Source organism: Mustela erminea, chromosome 14 (assembly GCF_009829155.1).
Source record: "Mustela erminea isolate mMusErm1 chromosome 14, mMusErm1.Pri, whole genome shotgun sequence".
In the NCBI taxonomy this organism is placed as follows: Eukaryota; Metazoa; Chordata; class Mammalia; order Carnivora; family Mustelidae; genus Mustela; species Mustela erminea.
The window spans coordinates 61,408,892-61,425,677 of NC_045627.1; the positions used below are offsets into that span (position 1 = coordinate 61,408,892).

Genomic DNA, 16,786 nt, shown 5'->3' on the forward strand with positions numbered 1-16,786 from the left:
CTGGACCTGGAAATGTCTGCAGGTACAAAGCATGGAAAGCCAGCTGGAGCACCCCAGCTGATGCGGGGACTCTGTGCTGGAGCCTCATGCAGCAGCTCTGGGCCGCGGAGAGCTCCGAGGACCCTGAACACTTGACAAGCTCCTGCTGGTCCAAAGCCAAGAGGAAAGGTTCCCTCTTTAAAACAACTGGGAAAGCTCCAGCTCCCCTTAAGGCCAGGCCTCAGGCCAAACCCAAGGTACCGTCCTCGGTCAGCCTAGACTCCAGATGGGAAGGGCCATCCACCAGTGGCCTGGAATACCCCCCAGTCCAGTGACCTGGGCACCAGCCCTCCTGGCAAGCCTTAGGCCAGAGAGCAACGGAGGCCCCACCTGGAATGGCTGTCGCTATCACCTAAGTGAGCCTCAGCCTCTCCCTGGGCCCCAGGTCCTTACCTCCCACATAGAGGGGGGCCTCGCTGTTCAGCGTGTAGTGTTTGCCAAAATTGTCCATGGTCATGGGACTGCCTCCATCGATGGAGAGATTCACCATCTGGTCAAACGTGACCAGCTCAACGGTATGGAACTGCCCATCATTGATTGTCTCGGCACTGGAAGAAGATGGGGTGCCCCCACCCCAGGGAATGGGCTTCAGTTTGGCCCATCTCTGCCTGGGCCCTTCCCCAGAAAGGCCACTGGTACACAGCTGCTTCCCAAGGAATAACATGTCTAAAGGAGGAGGGTGTGTAGACTGTGGCCTAGGGCCTAGTCCCTCCTGCTTCCCTCCTTGGAACTCCCTGGGCAAAGCTAAGCAGTTTGGGACAGGACTTTCCGACTTACCATCTCTCTCTCCCCACTAAAGAAACCCCAGTGAGGAGGAGATGGGATAGGGAAGGGTGAGCCCACTGCTCAGGCCTCAGCTCCAAGCTGGGGCCGCACTAGATGGTTCAAAGGCCCTTCCCACTGGAGCAGCACAATTCTGGTGGTCCCAATAACTGCCTGCTCTTGAACCAGGAGACCCTGAGGGAGGGCATTGGGCATGATGGAGCCTTACCTGTAGATGGCAGAGCTGGGGTAGCTGCCTGGGTCATAGCTGACACGCACATGACCCTGGTATAGCTCCACTGCAATGTGGTCATTGTCCCCATTGTACAGCAAGATCCCGTTGTCCTCTGCCGTGGAGACCTGCAGGGCAAGGGCACTTTCTCTCCCACATAGCAGTGGCCCAGGGAGGTGGGGCAGATGGGGGATCCACATTTGGAAGACGAGTGCTATGTGCAGAGTGGTGGCCCCTGACAACCCAGCCTACCCAGGGGACACATCCTCCAAGGGATGCTGACAGAAGCTAGTAGCCCCTGGTTCACATGCCATCCACTGCCAGTAGGAGAGGCAGATGGACCAGCTGAGGCCTGGAAACTGTGTGCTAGGAGGGACAGGTAAGAGACCTAAGGGCACCTGCCCAGAGAGGAAAGTCCAATGGACGTGAGGTAGCCCGTTCTGTGGACCTCTGGGAGCCACCAAGAGGACAAGTAAACGAAGGCTCTTAACAGCCATGACCACCCCAAGCTGGAAGGAGCCATTCATGAGGTAGTACCTGTCTCTGGAGCCATGCGTGCAAGAGCTGGAGCTGTCTTGGGAGGGAGAGCTCTACAGTGCTGTAGGGGCCATGATCCTGCCTTGTCCCGCTTCCCCCGCCACTTCTTTGTGTAGTGGTAAAGCGACTCCCTGGTCGCATGGGGCTGGCACAGGGCCCAGGCTGGACCCAGCATAGCACCCCATCTGGCTGGACTTCATGGCTGGGCCAGAGACAGGCAAGTGACTGAAGGCAGGCCAGTCAGAATCTTCCCTGAGGTCGGTGACTGCTGTCCAACCAGCTGGCAGGGCAGAGCCTGCAACGGGGCAGCAGGGCAGACCCACCTCTGGAGGTGCCGGAGGATGTGGGGGAATTCATTTCATCAAGCAGTTAGGCTAGCTGTGTTCTTGTAGTGTAGACAGTGAACGTGGGTGGGATGTGAGCGAGGTGATGAAATGGGGGAGCACAGTGAGCATGTTGGGAGGCTTAGGGGCTCTGGGAGCAAAGGAGAAAGACGTGGCTGCTGGGGTGGGGAGTGCAGCTGGAGGAAGAGAGCTGGCCAAGGAGGACACGTGGACTTTGATCATTTCCTCGTGCACCATTCCCCCTTCTCCATCCCCAAGAACTGCTGGGCAAACAGTGCCGTTCAAGTGGGATGTGCTTGTAGGCCTCCACAAACTGACCTTGGGAGATGAAATTCAAGACATGGAATGGCAAAGTAAGGGCCCCAGGGCCAGGAGGCTAAAAATACAAGGCCAGAGCTGAAGCCCAGAGCCAACTCTGGCTGTGTTGCAGCCATATGGAGAGTGTGCAGTGCTGGAGACTGGTGCTGAGGAGCAGGCGAGACAGGGCAGCGGGAGAGGACCCCGAGACCACTTCCCCTGTTCCCTCCTTCCCTGCTCGGGGATTGCTTTTGTGACCCAGTAACCTTCCCACATCTGCTTTACCCATATCCAAAGAGTTTTAATTAACACAGGCTCCTCCCAGTTCTCCCAGGTAGGGATGCCCCTCACTGCTCTGACCTGCCCGACTCCCTTCTCTGACCGGGCACCCTGGGCACGACGCACCTGCAGCGTGATGTTGGCTCGGGGCCAGTTCTGCAGGTCCGTGAACTGCAGGTAGGTGTCCCGATCCACAAAGTTGACACTGAGCAGCTTCTCACACTCAGGGCCGCCAAAGCCTGGGAGGCACTGGCACACGGGCCCGCTGCCCTGGTCCACACAGTTGGCCCCATTCTGGCACTCAGTCCCCTCACAGGGGCTTCTGGGGGCGGGAGCAGGGGAAGGTACCTCACAGAACTGCCCACTGAAAGGGGAAAGATACAGGTCAGAGAAGGCCGAGTAAAAGGGGCAAGGGGACAGCTTTCTCTCCCATGGTCCTGGAGAGAAATACTGAACATCATGGGAAACAGAAGATGCTCCTAACGAACACTTTTCCCAAGAGAACTAGGAGCCAGAAGGATACTGAGAACAAGGTGAGAAACAAGGGTGGTCCCTGGAACAGCATCATCGCTCTCCCCTGGGCATCTGTCAGAACAGAAAACCTGAATCTGCTTAATAAGGTCGTGTGTACATTAAAGTTTGAGAAGCACTCACAGCTCAGGGCAGTCAGGTCTGCCAGCAAATTTACTATTGCCACAGGAGAAAAAACAGACACAAGCAAGAGAAGACTCAAATGACTAAAGAAATAAAAGGGGACAGGACCACCATCAGGGAGTTCTGACCCACGCTACATCCCCAGCACCAGGCCTCATGGCCTCGGAGAGCGGAAATGACTGAAAGGTCTCTCCGTGGAGGAACAGATCTGTCCATACAATGGAATACTAGTCGGCCACAAAAAGGAATGCAGTTCTTTTTTTTTTTTTTTTTTTTTTAAAGATTTTATTTATTTATTTGACAGAGAGAAATCACAAGTAGATGGAGAGGCAGGCAGAGAGAGAGAGAGAGGGAAGCAGGCTCCCTGCTGAGCAGAGAGCCCAATGCGGGCCTCGATCCCAGGACCCTGAGATCATGACCTGAGCCGAAGGCAGCGGCTTAACCCACTGAGCCACCCAGGCGCCCAGGAATGCAGTTCTAATGCATGCTGCCACGCAGATGAAGCCCAAAACCATGATGCCAAGGGAAAGAAGCCAGTCACAGAAGACCACAGATGGTGTGATCCCACTTACAGGAAACATCCCGGACAAGCAACTCTATAGACACAAGTAATAGATTATTGGCTGCCTGGAGCAGAGACTGGGGTGGAGGGTGACAGATAGGAACAGAGTTTCTTCCTGGAGTAATGGAAGTGTTGATTATGGTTAATAGATGCTCAATCCTGATAGTATACTACAAGCCACTGAATTATATACAGAAACTGGGTGAATTATAGCTCAATAAAACCTTTAAAAAAAAAAATACAAGACTCAAGGAGAGCAGGGAGGTAGCTGGCCCGAAGGAGGGGAGGGATGCCCCACCCCAACCTTTCAGAGAAGCCACCTTTATGCCAGGACGGGTCTTCACTGGCTCACTGGACAGATATGTGGCAGGCGCTGGCCAGTACTCTGTACCCACTTCCCAGTCCCTCCACCAAACAGTTTAGGGACCTGTGCTTATGATCTCAGTGACTGGGGAACTTCCCCAAGGTCACACACCTGGGGAGGCATAGCCACGGTCAGACCCCCAGGATCCAACTTCCAGGCTCAGACCCTTCCTCCCTCCCACCAGCTGTGCTTGGGCACTCTGGCCAGCTCTGGGGCTGGAGGCTAGGAGGCCTCAGTCGCTCACGGTGCCCTGGGGCCACTCACCTGTAGCCCTCAGCACAGAGGCAGGAGTAGCTGTTGACTTCGTCCACACACTGGGCCCCGTGCTGGCAGCGGTGGTCCCTGCAGTCATCCTCGTTCTCACTGCAGCTGTCACCTGCATAACCTGGTGCACACTCACACCTGGGAGGTGAACGGGGTTGGGGGGATGGGTGGGGGGTGAACAGGAGTGGGGGGCAAACGGGTGAGGGAGAGGATTGGGGGGGCAGTCAGTCCCTCAGAAGCCTGTGGGGCCTGGGGGCCATGGGTGTGACCGAGAACCTTAAGGCCCATGCATTTGTGGGACAACCAGGAGGTCAAACAGAGCCCTAGAGAGAAAGATGTCCCCCAGCGCATCCTGGGACCCTTTTCTGGTACAGGAAGAGAGCTTGTGTGGGCCTCTGTGTGGGGGCAGATTCTGGGCTGGGAGGTTGGCTATCCAGTGGCAGGAGAAGGAGAGACCCACCCTGACCACTGACAGCACATCCAAGGCGAAAGTTCAGCCCCTCTCAACCTGCTCAGCAGAACAAGGCCCTGCATCGTAGGGCTCAACTAGCTCTCTTCAGCATCCCCGAATCCACTGGACCAGCCTCCTAGCCCTGCTCCAGCAAACCTAGCACCCCTGCTCAGGGATGCCAGGCCAGTCCCCAGCCCCCAGCTCTACTGTGCTGCTCCCATCACCTGGAAAGCAGCCATCTGCCTGTCACAGACAGAGCACACTCCACCTAACTTCAGTCACAGCCTTGCAAGGCACCCCCTGCTCTGCACCCACCCCCAATTAGGCCCACCCTGTGGTCAGACCTGTCTCTACTGGCAGCAATCCCCACCCCACCAGCACTTCCCTGCCTTCATGCCTATTGATTCTCGCACATCCTCTTCTCTGTCCCTGCCTCAGTCCAACCTGGGCAACACCACACCTCCTCCAGGAAGCCCTCCCAGCTGCCATCAAGAGATCCCTGTGGGAAACTCCTCCAAACTAAACTGCAAAATCCACAGCTCAATCACACAACCTGGCAGGCAGATGCTCTGCTCCTGCCTGGATATTTTTATTCTGTTTTTCAAGCTCTTAAATACTTTTCTACCCAAATAATACATATGGGTACATATATGTACACACATACACACACACACACACACACACACGCACCCCTAAAGCCAGTTTACACCATAATACTACTCCTTACTATATAAAATGGCATGATTTTCAGATAGTTTCTCTATTTTAGTTTTTTTTTTTTTAATATTTTATTTATTCCTGAAAGAGAGCACGAGCAGGGGGAAAAGCATAGGGAGAGGGACAAGCAGACTCCGCCCTGAGCACTAAGCCCGAGATCACAACCTGAGCCACCAGATACCCCTCTATTTTAGTTTTTAATGTTCATCTTGACCCACTGTTTGGCTCACAGGCCACGACTAGGGCTTGTGCTGCAGTCTGAACAATGCTGCGGTAGCTAAGCCTCTGCCCACTCACTCACTCAGTGAGTGTACTGAATGCCCGCTGAGTCCCAGGCACAGCGCAGTGAGGCCCGTCCTCCCTCCAAAGGGGAGGGTGGGGGTCAGTCCTGCTTTAGTCCACTACCTGAGGTCCAGCCCCTCATCTGAGCAGCCGGTGAACCCCTTGGTCTACCACTGCTGCTCGGTCTGCTGTGCCAACTCCACCCCAGCAGCTCACCGGCAAGTGCGGCAGCTTCGGCTCCCGGGCACCCCCTCGGTCTCAGACCAGGCCTCAGGAAGCCCGCTCTCTTGCTTCCTGCCCCTGTCCGTGGGTGGCCCCTGCTGGACCGTGAGCTCCGTGGGAGGCGCCACTCCCCACCCTCGCCTGAGTCCCTGGGGTTTGGTCCCTCAGCCACAGGCTTTCAACCCTGGCCACCTGTGCTGTCCTGACTGGTGGAACGGGTCCCAGAAATGGGACTGTGTTTACAAAACTGCAGCTGGAAACATTTTAAAAGCCCATGACCTTCATGTAGTCTTCTTCTTGTGACCGTGCACTTCCATGTAAGCCAGTAACAAGAAAGGTGACAACAGTCAAAGACCTCTTATCCAGACAGGTTTTGCAATTCTGAAGTTTTGGGATTTTGGAAAGGTTATACAAGGCCTAAAGCATTATGTAACACAGCGATGGGATCTGGGGCAGCTCCTTAGTTAAACATGTTCACATTTCTGCAGCAAATTCTACGTACGTTCAAACTACATGGCAAGAATAGTGACCCTAAGTAGCTTTGTAACCATGCGAGTCAGGTTTTATTACCAAATATGTTCTGGTCAGACCAGATTTTGCTATCAAGTGGGCTTTTGCCTTTCAGAGTTTTGTGCATTTTGTATTTGGGGGAGGAGAAATAGTGGATCTGGAAAGCTAAGAGCCCTTTACAGAGCACCTACCAGATGTCAGTCTTGGAGCGAAGCGCTTTCCACGCGTTTGCTCATCTGACCCTCACAACCACCCCAGGAGGAAGCCACCGGGGCTGGGGGGAGGCCCACTTCGCAGAGGGGAAGACAGGCTCAGAGCAGTCAAGGCATCCACCACTACCCTGTCCCCACACTGACTCACAGGGACCCTGTGTAGCCAGGACCAAACCCACTTGACAAGGAAGGAACTAAAACGGGGAGAACAGAGATGAGGGGACTTCAAGGCCCATGCCCTTGTCTGGCCCTGAAACCCGGCAACACTGACCTGGGCCCGTCTGGAGTACCCACACACTGGGCCTCATGCTGACATGGGTTCAAATCTGGGGAGCAGAAGTCCACCAGCTGCTCACAGGCCCTTCCTGGGGAAGAAGGAGGAAGGAGGAGAGAAGCTGCTGCCATGCTCTGCCTGGCAGCTGGGCCAGCAGAAACCTGCCGCGGCCCTTCCACCGCCAGGAACAGGCTCAGGACGTGAAACCCACCACGCTTACCGGTGTACTGCAGGGGGCACCTGCAGCTGTGGTTGCCCACGCCGTCCACACACACACCCCCATTGGCACAGGCGTGCTCCCCACAGTCGTCCGTATTCACCTCACAAGTTGGTCCTTCAAAGCCGGTGGGACAGGAACACCTGAGGGCAGCGGGTGAGGAGAGCGCACCAGGTGGGCCCGAGTCAGGCCAGCAGCCTTCCTGAGGCACCAGTGGAAGCCCGTGTCTCCTGGGGACTATCCTCATCCCAGAGCTCTGGTCCCCATCTCGGGCCAGGCCCTCACTAGGTGCTGGGGTTAGAGTGAATCAAACAGCCCTGGACTCTGAGAACATACTCACAATCTAGTTGGAGAGACAACGAGGAGATAGGCAACCACACGAGAGTGGGGAAGTCCTGGGATGGTGCCACACGGAGGCTGGGAAGGGTGGGCAGAGGCCGGGGACACTTAGCTCATACATCAGGGATGAGGTGAGAACAGGGCTGGAGGGGGAGCAGGAGTCCACTCATGGAGACTTCCCCCAGGGAGCACCCGGGGTCTTCCAAGTGATAGGTGGGTCAGAGAGGTCTGAGAATTTTCCAGATCCTTCAAGTTCTGCACAGAACTTGAACTGTTGCCTGAAAAGACCTACTCCAGAGCTTCTGAAACACACACACACCTCCCCAGCCTGAGTGTGAGCTGGAACTGCTGGAGCCTAAAACCCTCACGCACCAAATAAAGGGACAATTAAGAAGGCAGAGGTTTCCCGACTGGGCAAACACTTTTGCAAGACTTTCCAGTTCTGTGTATTTAAAAAAGAAAAAAAAATCACTGAATGGTCAGCTGATCGAGCATTAAAAATAACTTTTGATGACAGATCAGTCTGGGGTTTGGGCATATAAACTTGGAAGGGTTTCAAATAATTGAGTGACATGCTACAATAAAAATTCTAATCCCAGTGATTTATGTGCACAAACTTTCCAACATTTCTAGCTGTCTACATAGATTTAAAAAAGGAACATGTTGGATGCTGAGCCTTCTCTCATTCTGTCCCATTCACCCTGGGACACAGGAACCAGTTAGAAGAAAAGCACACACAAAATGCCCCACCTAGCTCACTACAAGTTGTAACATTTTCCTTCATGTGTAACAATTACCAAAGTTTGTAGAGTTGGGTTTCGATTGTTGCTGATAATGTCATTACAATTGTTGACAATTGTAATGACAACTCTGCAAAGGATACTTTTCAGAGGTTGATGGTGACAAGAAACAAAAATCTATAAACTTATATCCCCACATGGGTGGCAGAGAAGTAGGGCAGCGGGCTTACGAACAGACTCGAGCATCAGAACATAGACATTGGAAGAGAAATGGAGGTGGGGGTGAGGAGTAAAATCGAAATACTAGTTCGAGGAGAAAAGGAAGGAAATAACAGGTTTATGCTGTTAAATGAGCTTGTTGGGGTGATTTTTTAAAAAATGGGATCAAACTGCTGTGTTTATCAGATTCCACTGGAAAATGATAAAAGTGAACTAAAAAGGGAGATTTTTAAAGGTTCATGTTTACAGTATCCTGGAAATTAACTCTTTTATAATAAACAGTTCAACTAACACTGAAAAATGCTGGCTGTCACTCTAAGAACGTACAAGAGGAGATGTAGTTTAAACACCTGTTTGGCGTGGGTGAATGTGCACAAAGAAGCTCAGAGTTCCAGTTTGGAGGGGGCTACCCCAGCTGCACCCGCCCTCTGCAGAGGGGTCCTCTCAGCCCCCCAAACTCCATAGAACACCCCTCCCCAAGAGTCTAGTGGGTGTGGGGGGTGGGTGGGCTGGATGGAGCAGTTGCCAAAGCCCAGAGGAGGAGGGAGACGATTGTAAGGATGCTGTTTCCAAGGTGACGACCTGTGAGAGCCTGTTTAGTGTTTTATTTTTTACATCTGGCCATTCGGGTTTGCAAAGGCAGGTTTGGCCATTCTTGCCAAGCAGATTCAACATCATTTTCCAGAGAGAAGATTTGTTCACTTGGCAGTTTATTTTCAGCAACTAAACACTATATATTCCTCTGGAAAAACTCCAGGAGAGCTCTGGGGAGGTGGGGGGCTCCTTGAAGGGGCCTGGGGGAAATCCGTGGTGGGGGCGCTTACATGGGAAGGTCAGACAGGCTGGCCCTTCACCAAGTCCAAGGCGGGGTGGGCATCGGCTACCCAGGTGTGACCAGTGGGACCCAGATCATGGGGAGAGGCCATGGATGGCCTGGGACTTGCCCCACCTCTGGGGAGGCCTCCCCACCTGTCTTACAGGCAGCCTAATACCAAGCAGTGGGTGAGGGGCCCTGCCTTCAGGCAACATGGGCACAGCAAGCAGCTGTTTGACTCCAGGTCAGAGGCCTTGGGAGTTAGTGGAGATTAAGGGGGTTTAAAACACCCCTGCACTGCCTGTCAGCATTGCCACCACATATGCCCTTGACCACGGATTACCAGGACCATCAGAAGACCCTCTGGCCCCTGGCATGAGCAGGGAGAGGCCTGGGGCAGGGATGGGCATGCCCCACAGCTCTGAGCCCCAGCCCTCCGTGCTGCTGAGACTCAGCAGGCCCCCATCTCTCCGGGCAACAGGGGTCCAGCCTGGCATGGAGGGGTCTCTAGCTGCCCTCCCCAGCACAGCCCCACCTCCTCCTCTAACACAGGGAGTGTGGGGTCATCCCCCTTGGAGGAGGGAGGGCACCCAGGCTTGGGTGCTAGAACCGTCAGCACCCCTCCCACCAGGTTCTGGCACCCCCCGCCCCCCAGGCAACTCACATGAAGCCAGCATCGTTGCCCTCCTGTGGGTGGCAGGTCCCTCCGTTGCCACAGGGGCTGCTGGAACAGCTGTCCAGGGACACTTCACAGTTTCGGCCCTGGGGGGGCAAAGTGAGTGATGAGGACCTCAGAAAGACCCCGGGATTGCTGTGAGCCAACAGAAACAGCCAGCCCCGCAGCAGCAAGCCGCCCTGGCCCAGGAGTGACCTCTTCCTTCCTTCCTTCCTTCATTCATTCACTCGTTCACATGCTGAGTCATTGATTAAACACTCCCTCACGCGCCTGCCCTGGACACGGTGGGCAAAGCCGTGAACAAGCCAGCCCAACCCCGTCTTTCCTGGAAAGAACAGCCCTCCTCCTCCCCGGGCCCAGCCTCCCCTCACCTTATAGCCGCTGGAGCAGGCGCACCTGTAGCCCTCAAGGGGGTCATTATGGCAGGTGCCCTCGTTCTGGCACGGGCTGGACAAGCAGGGATCACACTTGGCCTGGACAGCCAGGGTTGGGGGACCTGAGGCGGGGGGGAGGTGTTAGAGCAGAAGGGAGAGGAGGGCAGGACAGCCCTCAGGGAGAGCGGCGGAAGTCCTCTCCCCAAGGAAATTTTGGGCCCTCTCTCTATTTCCTCTGGGTCACGTTCACGCCCTCCTTTCTCAGCCCGCCTCCCCTCGGCCTCTATAAAGTGAGGTTAGTTGCAGCACCTTCCTCGGGGGCCATGAGGACTAAATATGCTAATTGGAATGTACTCAATGGGCGGGTGCTGGATGCCCATGGAGCCCCCACAGAGTGGTCAGGGCAAAGCCATCAGTGTGAGGGCGTCACAATCACAATGACCGAGGTGGGCTCTGGCTCCCCACCCCAGCCCCATCCCAAGGAGCAGGAGTCCGCAGGCAGCCACCTCGGCAGGGAGGGGCACGGCTCTGCGAGGGACTATGCTTAGGAGGAAAAAGTACATTTGCCTTCAAGTTGTTTCTCTCCAAGGCTGAATGGGGGGTGGGGGAGACTCTGTCCCATCACCACAGGCAGGACCTTCTCCAGCCCCTGCAGGACTCACACATCTTCCCTGAACTTGGAAGTGGGCCAAGAGCCAGCAGCCAGGCTGCCGGGGGCACCACCTGTGAGGGGAATGAGGACCTCACAAGAATAAAACTCAGGTTTCCACTCCGGTCTCCTTCTAGAAATGGAGAAATATTGGTCCTGCTGAAAAGGCGTGAGTCTTAAAAGAGACAAACACTTTTCACTGGAAGGAAGCATGAGTGGATTTCCCAGGTACTGGGATTCTGTTCCTTCCTCTAGATGCTATTTCCCTGGTGTGTTCAGTCTGAGAAAATCCAGGGACACTCCCCCACACTTATGATGTGTGTCCCTTGATGTTATGAATGTTATATTTCAACAAAAAATGTTCTTAACTTACCAATACCATCTAATAACCATTAGTTAAATACTGAATCAATGTTTTGCTGCCAACAGCCAAGACACAGATCAGGGCCCTCTGAAAGGTTACCCCCGTGACAGCAGCCTGCACTCCAGGTGACCATTAACCCAGGGCTGTCAGTTTCATTTCCGATGGAGGGCTGTGAGCTTGCAGAGCGCAGGGGCTGGGCCCCCTGCTGGCCCCCGGGGCACATAGCTGGACCTGGGGCAGCCCTCAGCCCCCTCTCGGCTCAGCTGAGCTCCCGGGCCATCAGTCAATCAGCCAATCCACCTCTGAAGGAGAATTTCCAGACACCCCAGGTGAGGCAGCTTCAGGGCAAAGTGTGTGGAGTCTCCAGTCACTCTCGGGCCCTGTGTTTCTGCAAATGTCAGGAGAGTGACAGTGGGGTCCAGTGGCTTGGGGTGGGGTGGGGGGGATCAGGGCCAAGCACAATTCCTACCAAAGGGAGCCCTGAGCCCTCCTGCTGCTGAGAGGCGGGGAGTGTCGGCAAACGCTGCTACTATTTTTATTTTCCTTACATAACCCCAGGGAGAGGGATTAAGGCCCTCACAGCCTGAGCTGTTCGACCCAGCTTTTCTCGTTCGCTGGACATCAAGAATAGAAAGAAGGTAGCCATGCTAACAAGCAGCAGGCCCATCATTCCTGCCACCTGACCCCCCACTCAGCTGGTCACCACGGGGACACAGGAGACCCTGGAAGGCCTTGGCAGAATTAGACAGGTTCCATAGGCCCCCGGCAGCTAGTGGTGGGGACGCAACCGTGTACCTACAGCCCCGCCCCAGCCCCTGCTCTCGTGCTCCTGGGCTCACCTTGGCATTCAAACTTCTTGGCAGGCGTGGTGAGGAGCAGCTTGCCCTCCATGTCTGGGGGCCCCGCACAGCGGGCAATGCCCGGTTCCTTATAGCCTGTCTTCACCCAGCCGGACAACCAGCGGAGGTGGCAGTCGCAGTACAGAGGGTTGGCCCCAATGGCCCTGCATCAGAGAGCAGAGGGCAGCAGTCATCCCGAATGGGGTCCTTCATCCAGCAGGCACTGAGCTTGCCAGGCACTCAGCCAGGGGCTGCCAAAAATCCTAATGGTCCCCATGGCATGAGCCTTTACTGCGCAGCCGGCGCTGCTCTAAAAACTTCCTATGTGTTTCTTCTTTTTTCTTTTTTTTTTTTTAAGATTTCGTTTATTTCTTTGACAGAGAGAGCACAAGCAGGGGGAGAGGGAGAAGCAGACTCCCCGCCGAGTAGGGAGCCTGAGGTGGGACTCAATCCTAGGATCTTGGGATCATGACCTGAGCCCAAGGCAGACAACTAACGGACAGAGCCACCCAGGCGCCCGCGTGTGTGTTATCTTCTCAGTCCTCCCCACAGCCTGCTCTTCTCATGGCATATGTTGAAACAGGCTCAAAAAGGTTGGGCACTTGCCTACAATGGCACAGAGGTAAGGGGGAGGTGGGATTTGAACCAGGGCTGTTGAGGACAGGGCCGCCTCCAGAGCTGCATGGGAGTGGGGGAAGGAGCCACCATTTCCTGCTGAGAGGAACCAGCTGCCTTCCCACGGCCCCACATCGAATCTTCTCATTAGCCCCACGGTGTGAGCTTTCTTCTCCGTCTCCAACAGGGGGAACGGAGCCTCACGTGGACCGAGTAAATTCCCTGGGGTCACACAACAGTGAAGGGCAGCCCCCAGCTCCAGACCCAGGGCCGTCTGACTCTGAAGCCCATACTCTTTCATTTTTCTTTTCATTTTTAATTAAACAAGGAGTCACAAACGCATTCTCAGTGTAAACCCCTTCCAAGTACTGCAAACAAAGTCCCCACCTCGTGGTGAACGTACTAAATGCCACTGAATTGTACACATTAAAATGGTTCATTTTATCTTACGTGAACATCCCCTTAATTTTCTTCAAAAAGGCCCATTCCTGTGACTGGTGGAAGAGCAAAATGGCGTTAACTGCGACAGAGGGGGTTTTGTGATGTCTATCAAATCACCCATGCAGTGGCCTTTTGACCTAGCGATTCTGTTTTTGGGAGTTTCTCTCACAGATACACCTGCCTGGATGTGTAAAGTCATCTGTGCAGCGGTACTAATCACGGCACTGTTTGCAATAGAAAGAAACTACAATACATCCACGATGCAAAGAAAGGCTGCCCACCCATCCCCCCAACCCATCACTACCGAGCACAGAATGACCCGTGTCACAAGGTCACCACACCCAGGCCTGTAGCCTTCCGGTTTCTCCCAGAGTTACACTTAGGGCTCTTTTTTTAAAAATTATTTTAATTCAATTAATTAACATATAATGTGTTATTGGTTTCAGAGGTCCCGGTCTGTGATTCTGAATCAGTCTTCTGTAATAGCCAGTGCTCACTACATCACGTGCCCTCCTGGATCCCCATCCCCCAACACCTAGGGCTCAAAGTATATACACCTCCTGGATCATCACCAGGCAGCTTCTTGTCATTAAGTGGCATGTCTTGGAGATCTTCCCAGGTCGGCACAAAGGGACCGCCCTCATTTTATCAAAGCACTTCATAGCATCCCAAAGGAATGGATAGCTCACAGCTTACTGAGCAATTTCCCTACTGCCAGACATTCTGGTGGTTTCCAATGGCGTGAGCATTTCTCTAGAACAGGTGCCTAGAAGTGGGCTTCGGGTCACAGAGGAAGCTCAGGCAGGATGTTCAGAGCTGCCTCCCAAACAAGTACCAGCTCATGCTGGCCGGCAGCAGCATCAGGCCAGGCCTGCCCTCTCACCCCGACCCAACCCTGGACCCCCAGCCCTGCAGTGTTCACCAGCTAGCCGCCACACTCAACACCTCCCTGACAAACAGTGGGAGATTTAGAGAGGAGCGAGAGCCGGCTTTGGGAGAATGCAGGGGCCAGAGCTCCTGGGTCCAGCAAAGAGAAAAATCAGAGCTTTGGGCCTGCCATTCATTGATATCAACACTATTTTGTAAGTATAAGGCTGTGGGATGATAATGAGAATGGGCACATTATTAAATAACGGCTGCGCTGCCCTTTTCCACCTGTTTCTGGGTCATAGAGAGGAAGCGGCTCCCTGAGGTGTGTTTGGTCTGATGAAAACAGCAGCAGCTCTGAGCAGGAATTCCCCCCAAAATAGGCCAGCGGATGACTGCACAGTGTGACAAGGCGGCTGGGCAAGACTTGGCCTCGGGCCCCAGCGCGGCTGCTCCCTGCCCGCTGACCTTGTGCAAGCCAAGTCCCCTCTCTGGGGCTCACTTTACGACTCGATAAAGAGCCTGCAATCTGGAGGGGGGCAGGAAGACAAGCACAAATAACCTAAGATGGGCACCAAGGGAATAACGCAGCATGGAAAAGACGGCCAGTTCAACCTCGACGTGTGTTTCATTTTTTCTGTCCTGATGTGCTGACAGCATCCATCCTGGCTAATGGGACAAGGGGTGACACCTTCCTCTCTCCACTGAACAGGGCCAGGGCTGCCAGAGGTCGAGGAAGCTCAGAGGCTCTGATTTTTCTGAAGCTATGTGTGATTAAAATTAAAAAAAAGACTTTTTGTGAATAACAGGAATACAAAAATTGTGCTATATTTAAAATGTTTATGTTAACCAGATTAATATTTTTAACATAAAAAGTGCAAGGTAATGTGATTACGTTATTCAAAATGTCAATACAGACTTTAAAAAAAATTCTTTTGTAGTGCACTTGCAGGAGTGTGGTCTGCTAATGAGCCATGAGCTGAAAGTTTATTACGAATGACTTCTTCTTTCAGTCCTGTAGCTAGCTCATTTAGAGAAAATGCTCCAGAGACTGAAGCCACTGTGAATGTGGAGACCTTGACAGGTCAGGATTGTCACAACGCCGATTCCTCCTATGTCCACCCGCCCCCCATAAAGGGCAGCAAAAGTGCACCTCAAATCTTTTCTTCAGGTTTGTCATTATTTATAAAGTAATCTCCACAGCCAAAGTGGGGCTCAACCCTCCGCCCCGAGATCAAGAGTCACAATCTCCATGCACTGAGCCAGCCAGGCGCCCCATGTGCACCTCCAGTCTAAGCGTCCCCTTCTGACTCTTTACATAAAAATAACAGTGAAGAATAATAAAAACTCCCGAAGTCAATACTGCTATCCAAAAGTTAAGTCAGGGTTGACAAGCGCGTTTTCTTTGTTCGTCTACAGAGCACCTCTGAGCCACACCTGGTTTCAACCACTCACCCTCTCCGCCACCCGCAGGCTGGGGGTTTGAGACCCCTTCACTTTCGCCCGGGGCCATTTTTCCCATCCAAAGTGACTGAGAACTTGGGGTGGAGTGGAGAGTCACTGGCCCAGCCGAGGTGCAGTGGTGGGGACAGTAGGCAGGGCTGCCTGTCAAGCCAGAAGGGCTGTGATTCAGGTTTACACCCTCGCCAGGGTATAAATAATCCCATGTTGTTGATCGTCGGTGTAACCTGGAAATCGCTGAAACAGCAGATGCTCGGTGTGTCCACGCCAAGGCCCTGCTGGGCTTTGGCTAACGTAACTGCGGCCAAAATAGCTGTCCCATGGCTGTTTCCCAGATTTAGCACGTACAAGAACTTCAGAATTGTCTCCACTCAAGCCATACCTCCTCTGCCCTTTCTCTTCCCCGGCAAATTCCTCGTGCCCTGCACTGTCTCCTTCTCCTGCCCTGAAGCTTCCTGACACCAGCAGGCAGCCCAGGAGTGTCCATGAAGCAGCCTGACCCTGACCCTGCCCCAAAGCATGAGGAACGCACAGAGCTCTTAAAGCGAATTCACAAAGAAAAGAATCCTCCATTGTCCCATAAATGTAACTAATTTAATTTTTGTGTATTCCCTTCCAGGTCTTGTGTTCACACATGTGTGTCCACGAAATCCGAGTGTCGGGTCTTCCTTATGCTGTGTTTTCATCAAATAGTAAATTACGGTGCCATAATGCTCTACTTGCTATGCTGTCCTGTGGGCATGCCATGATCTAGTTCATCAGTCCGTATTTACTCTTCACACTGAATTCTTCTTTTTCTTTTTTTTTTAAAGATTTTATTTATTTATTTGACAGAGAGCACAAGTAGGCAGAGAGGCAGGCGGGGGGCGGGGAGCAGGCTCCCCACTAAGCAGAGAGCCCAATGCAGGGCTTGATCCCTGGACCCTGAGATCATGACCTGAGCTGAAGGCAGAGGCTTAACCCACTGAGCCACCCAGGCACCCCTTCACACTGAATTCTTAATGAATTCGGAATCTAGCTTCCTGACACGCAGTAAATCAGAGACAACAAAACGCCAGATTAGAGAGATGAAGAATGATGTTGGGAGCACTGGCTCAGGGACTGGCACACAGTAAATATTCACTGATGAGGAGATGGTTGGATGGATGGATGGACGGATAGACAGACAA

At 53.5% G+C, this 16,786-nt stretch overlaps 1 protein-coding gene across 3 annotated transcripts in view; it reads right to left on the reverse strand.

The window, feature by feature from the left end:
- The window catches only part of SLIT1 (slit guidance ligand 1), a 168,582-nt gene that overhangs the window by 5,392 nt on the left and 146,404 nt on the right, over positions 1–16,786 (reverse strand). For 2 of the 3 annotated variants that reach the window (XM_032313091.1, XM_032313090.1), the window contains exons 26-34: positions 12,234–12,397; positions 10,379–10,503; positions 9,996–10,093; positions 7,223–7,362; positions 7,000–7,093; positions 4,335–4,472; positions 2,617–2,854; positions 1,031–1,161; positions 433–587 (exon numbers count right to left, since the gene is read on the reverse strand). In XM_032313091.1, the coding sequence (XP_032168982.1) occupies positions 433–587; positions 1,031–1,161; positions 2,617–2,854; positions 4,335–4,472; positions 7,000–7,093; positions 7,223–7,362; positions 9,996–10,093; positions 10,379–10,503; positions 12,234–12,397 (1,283 nt within the window). The other variant, XM_032313092.1, reaches the window with a different exon arrangement.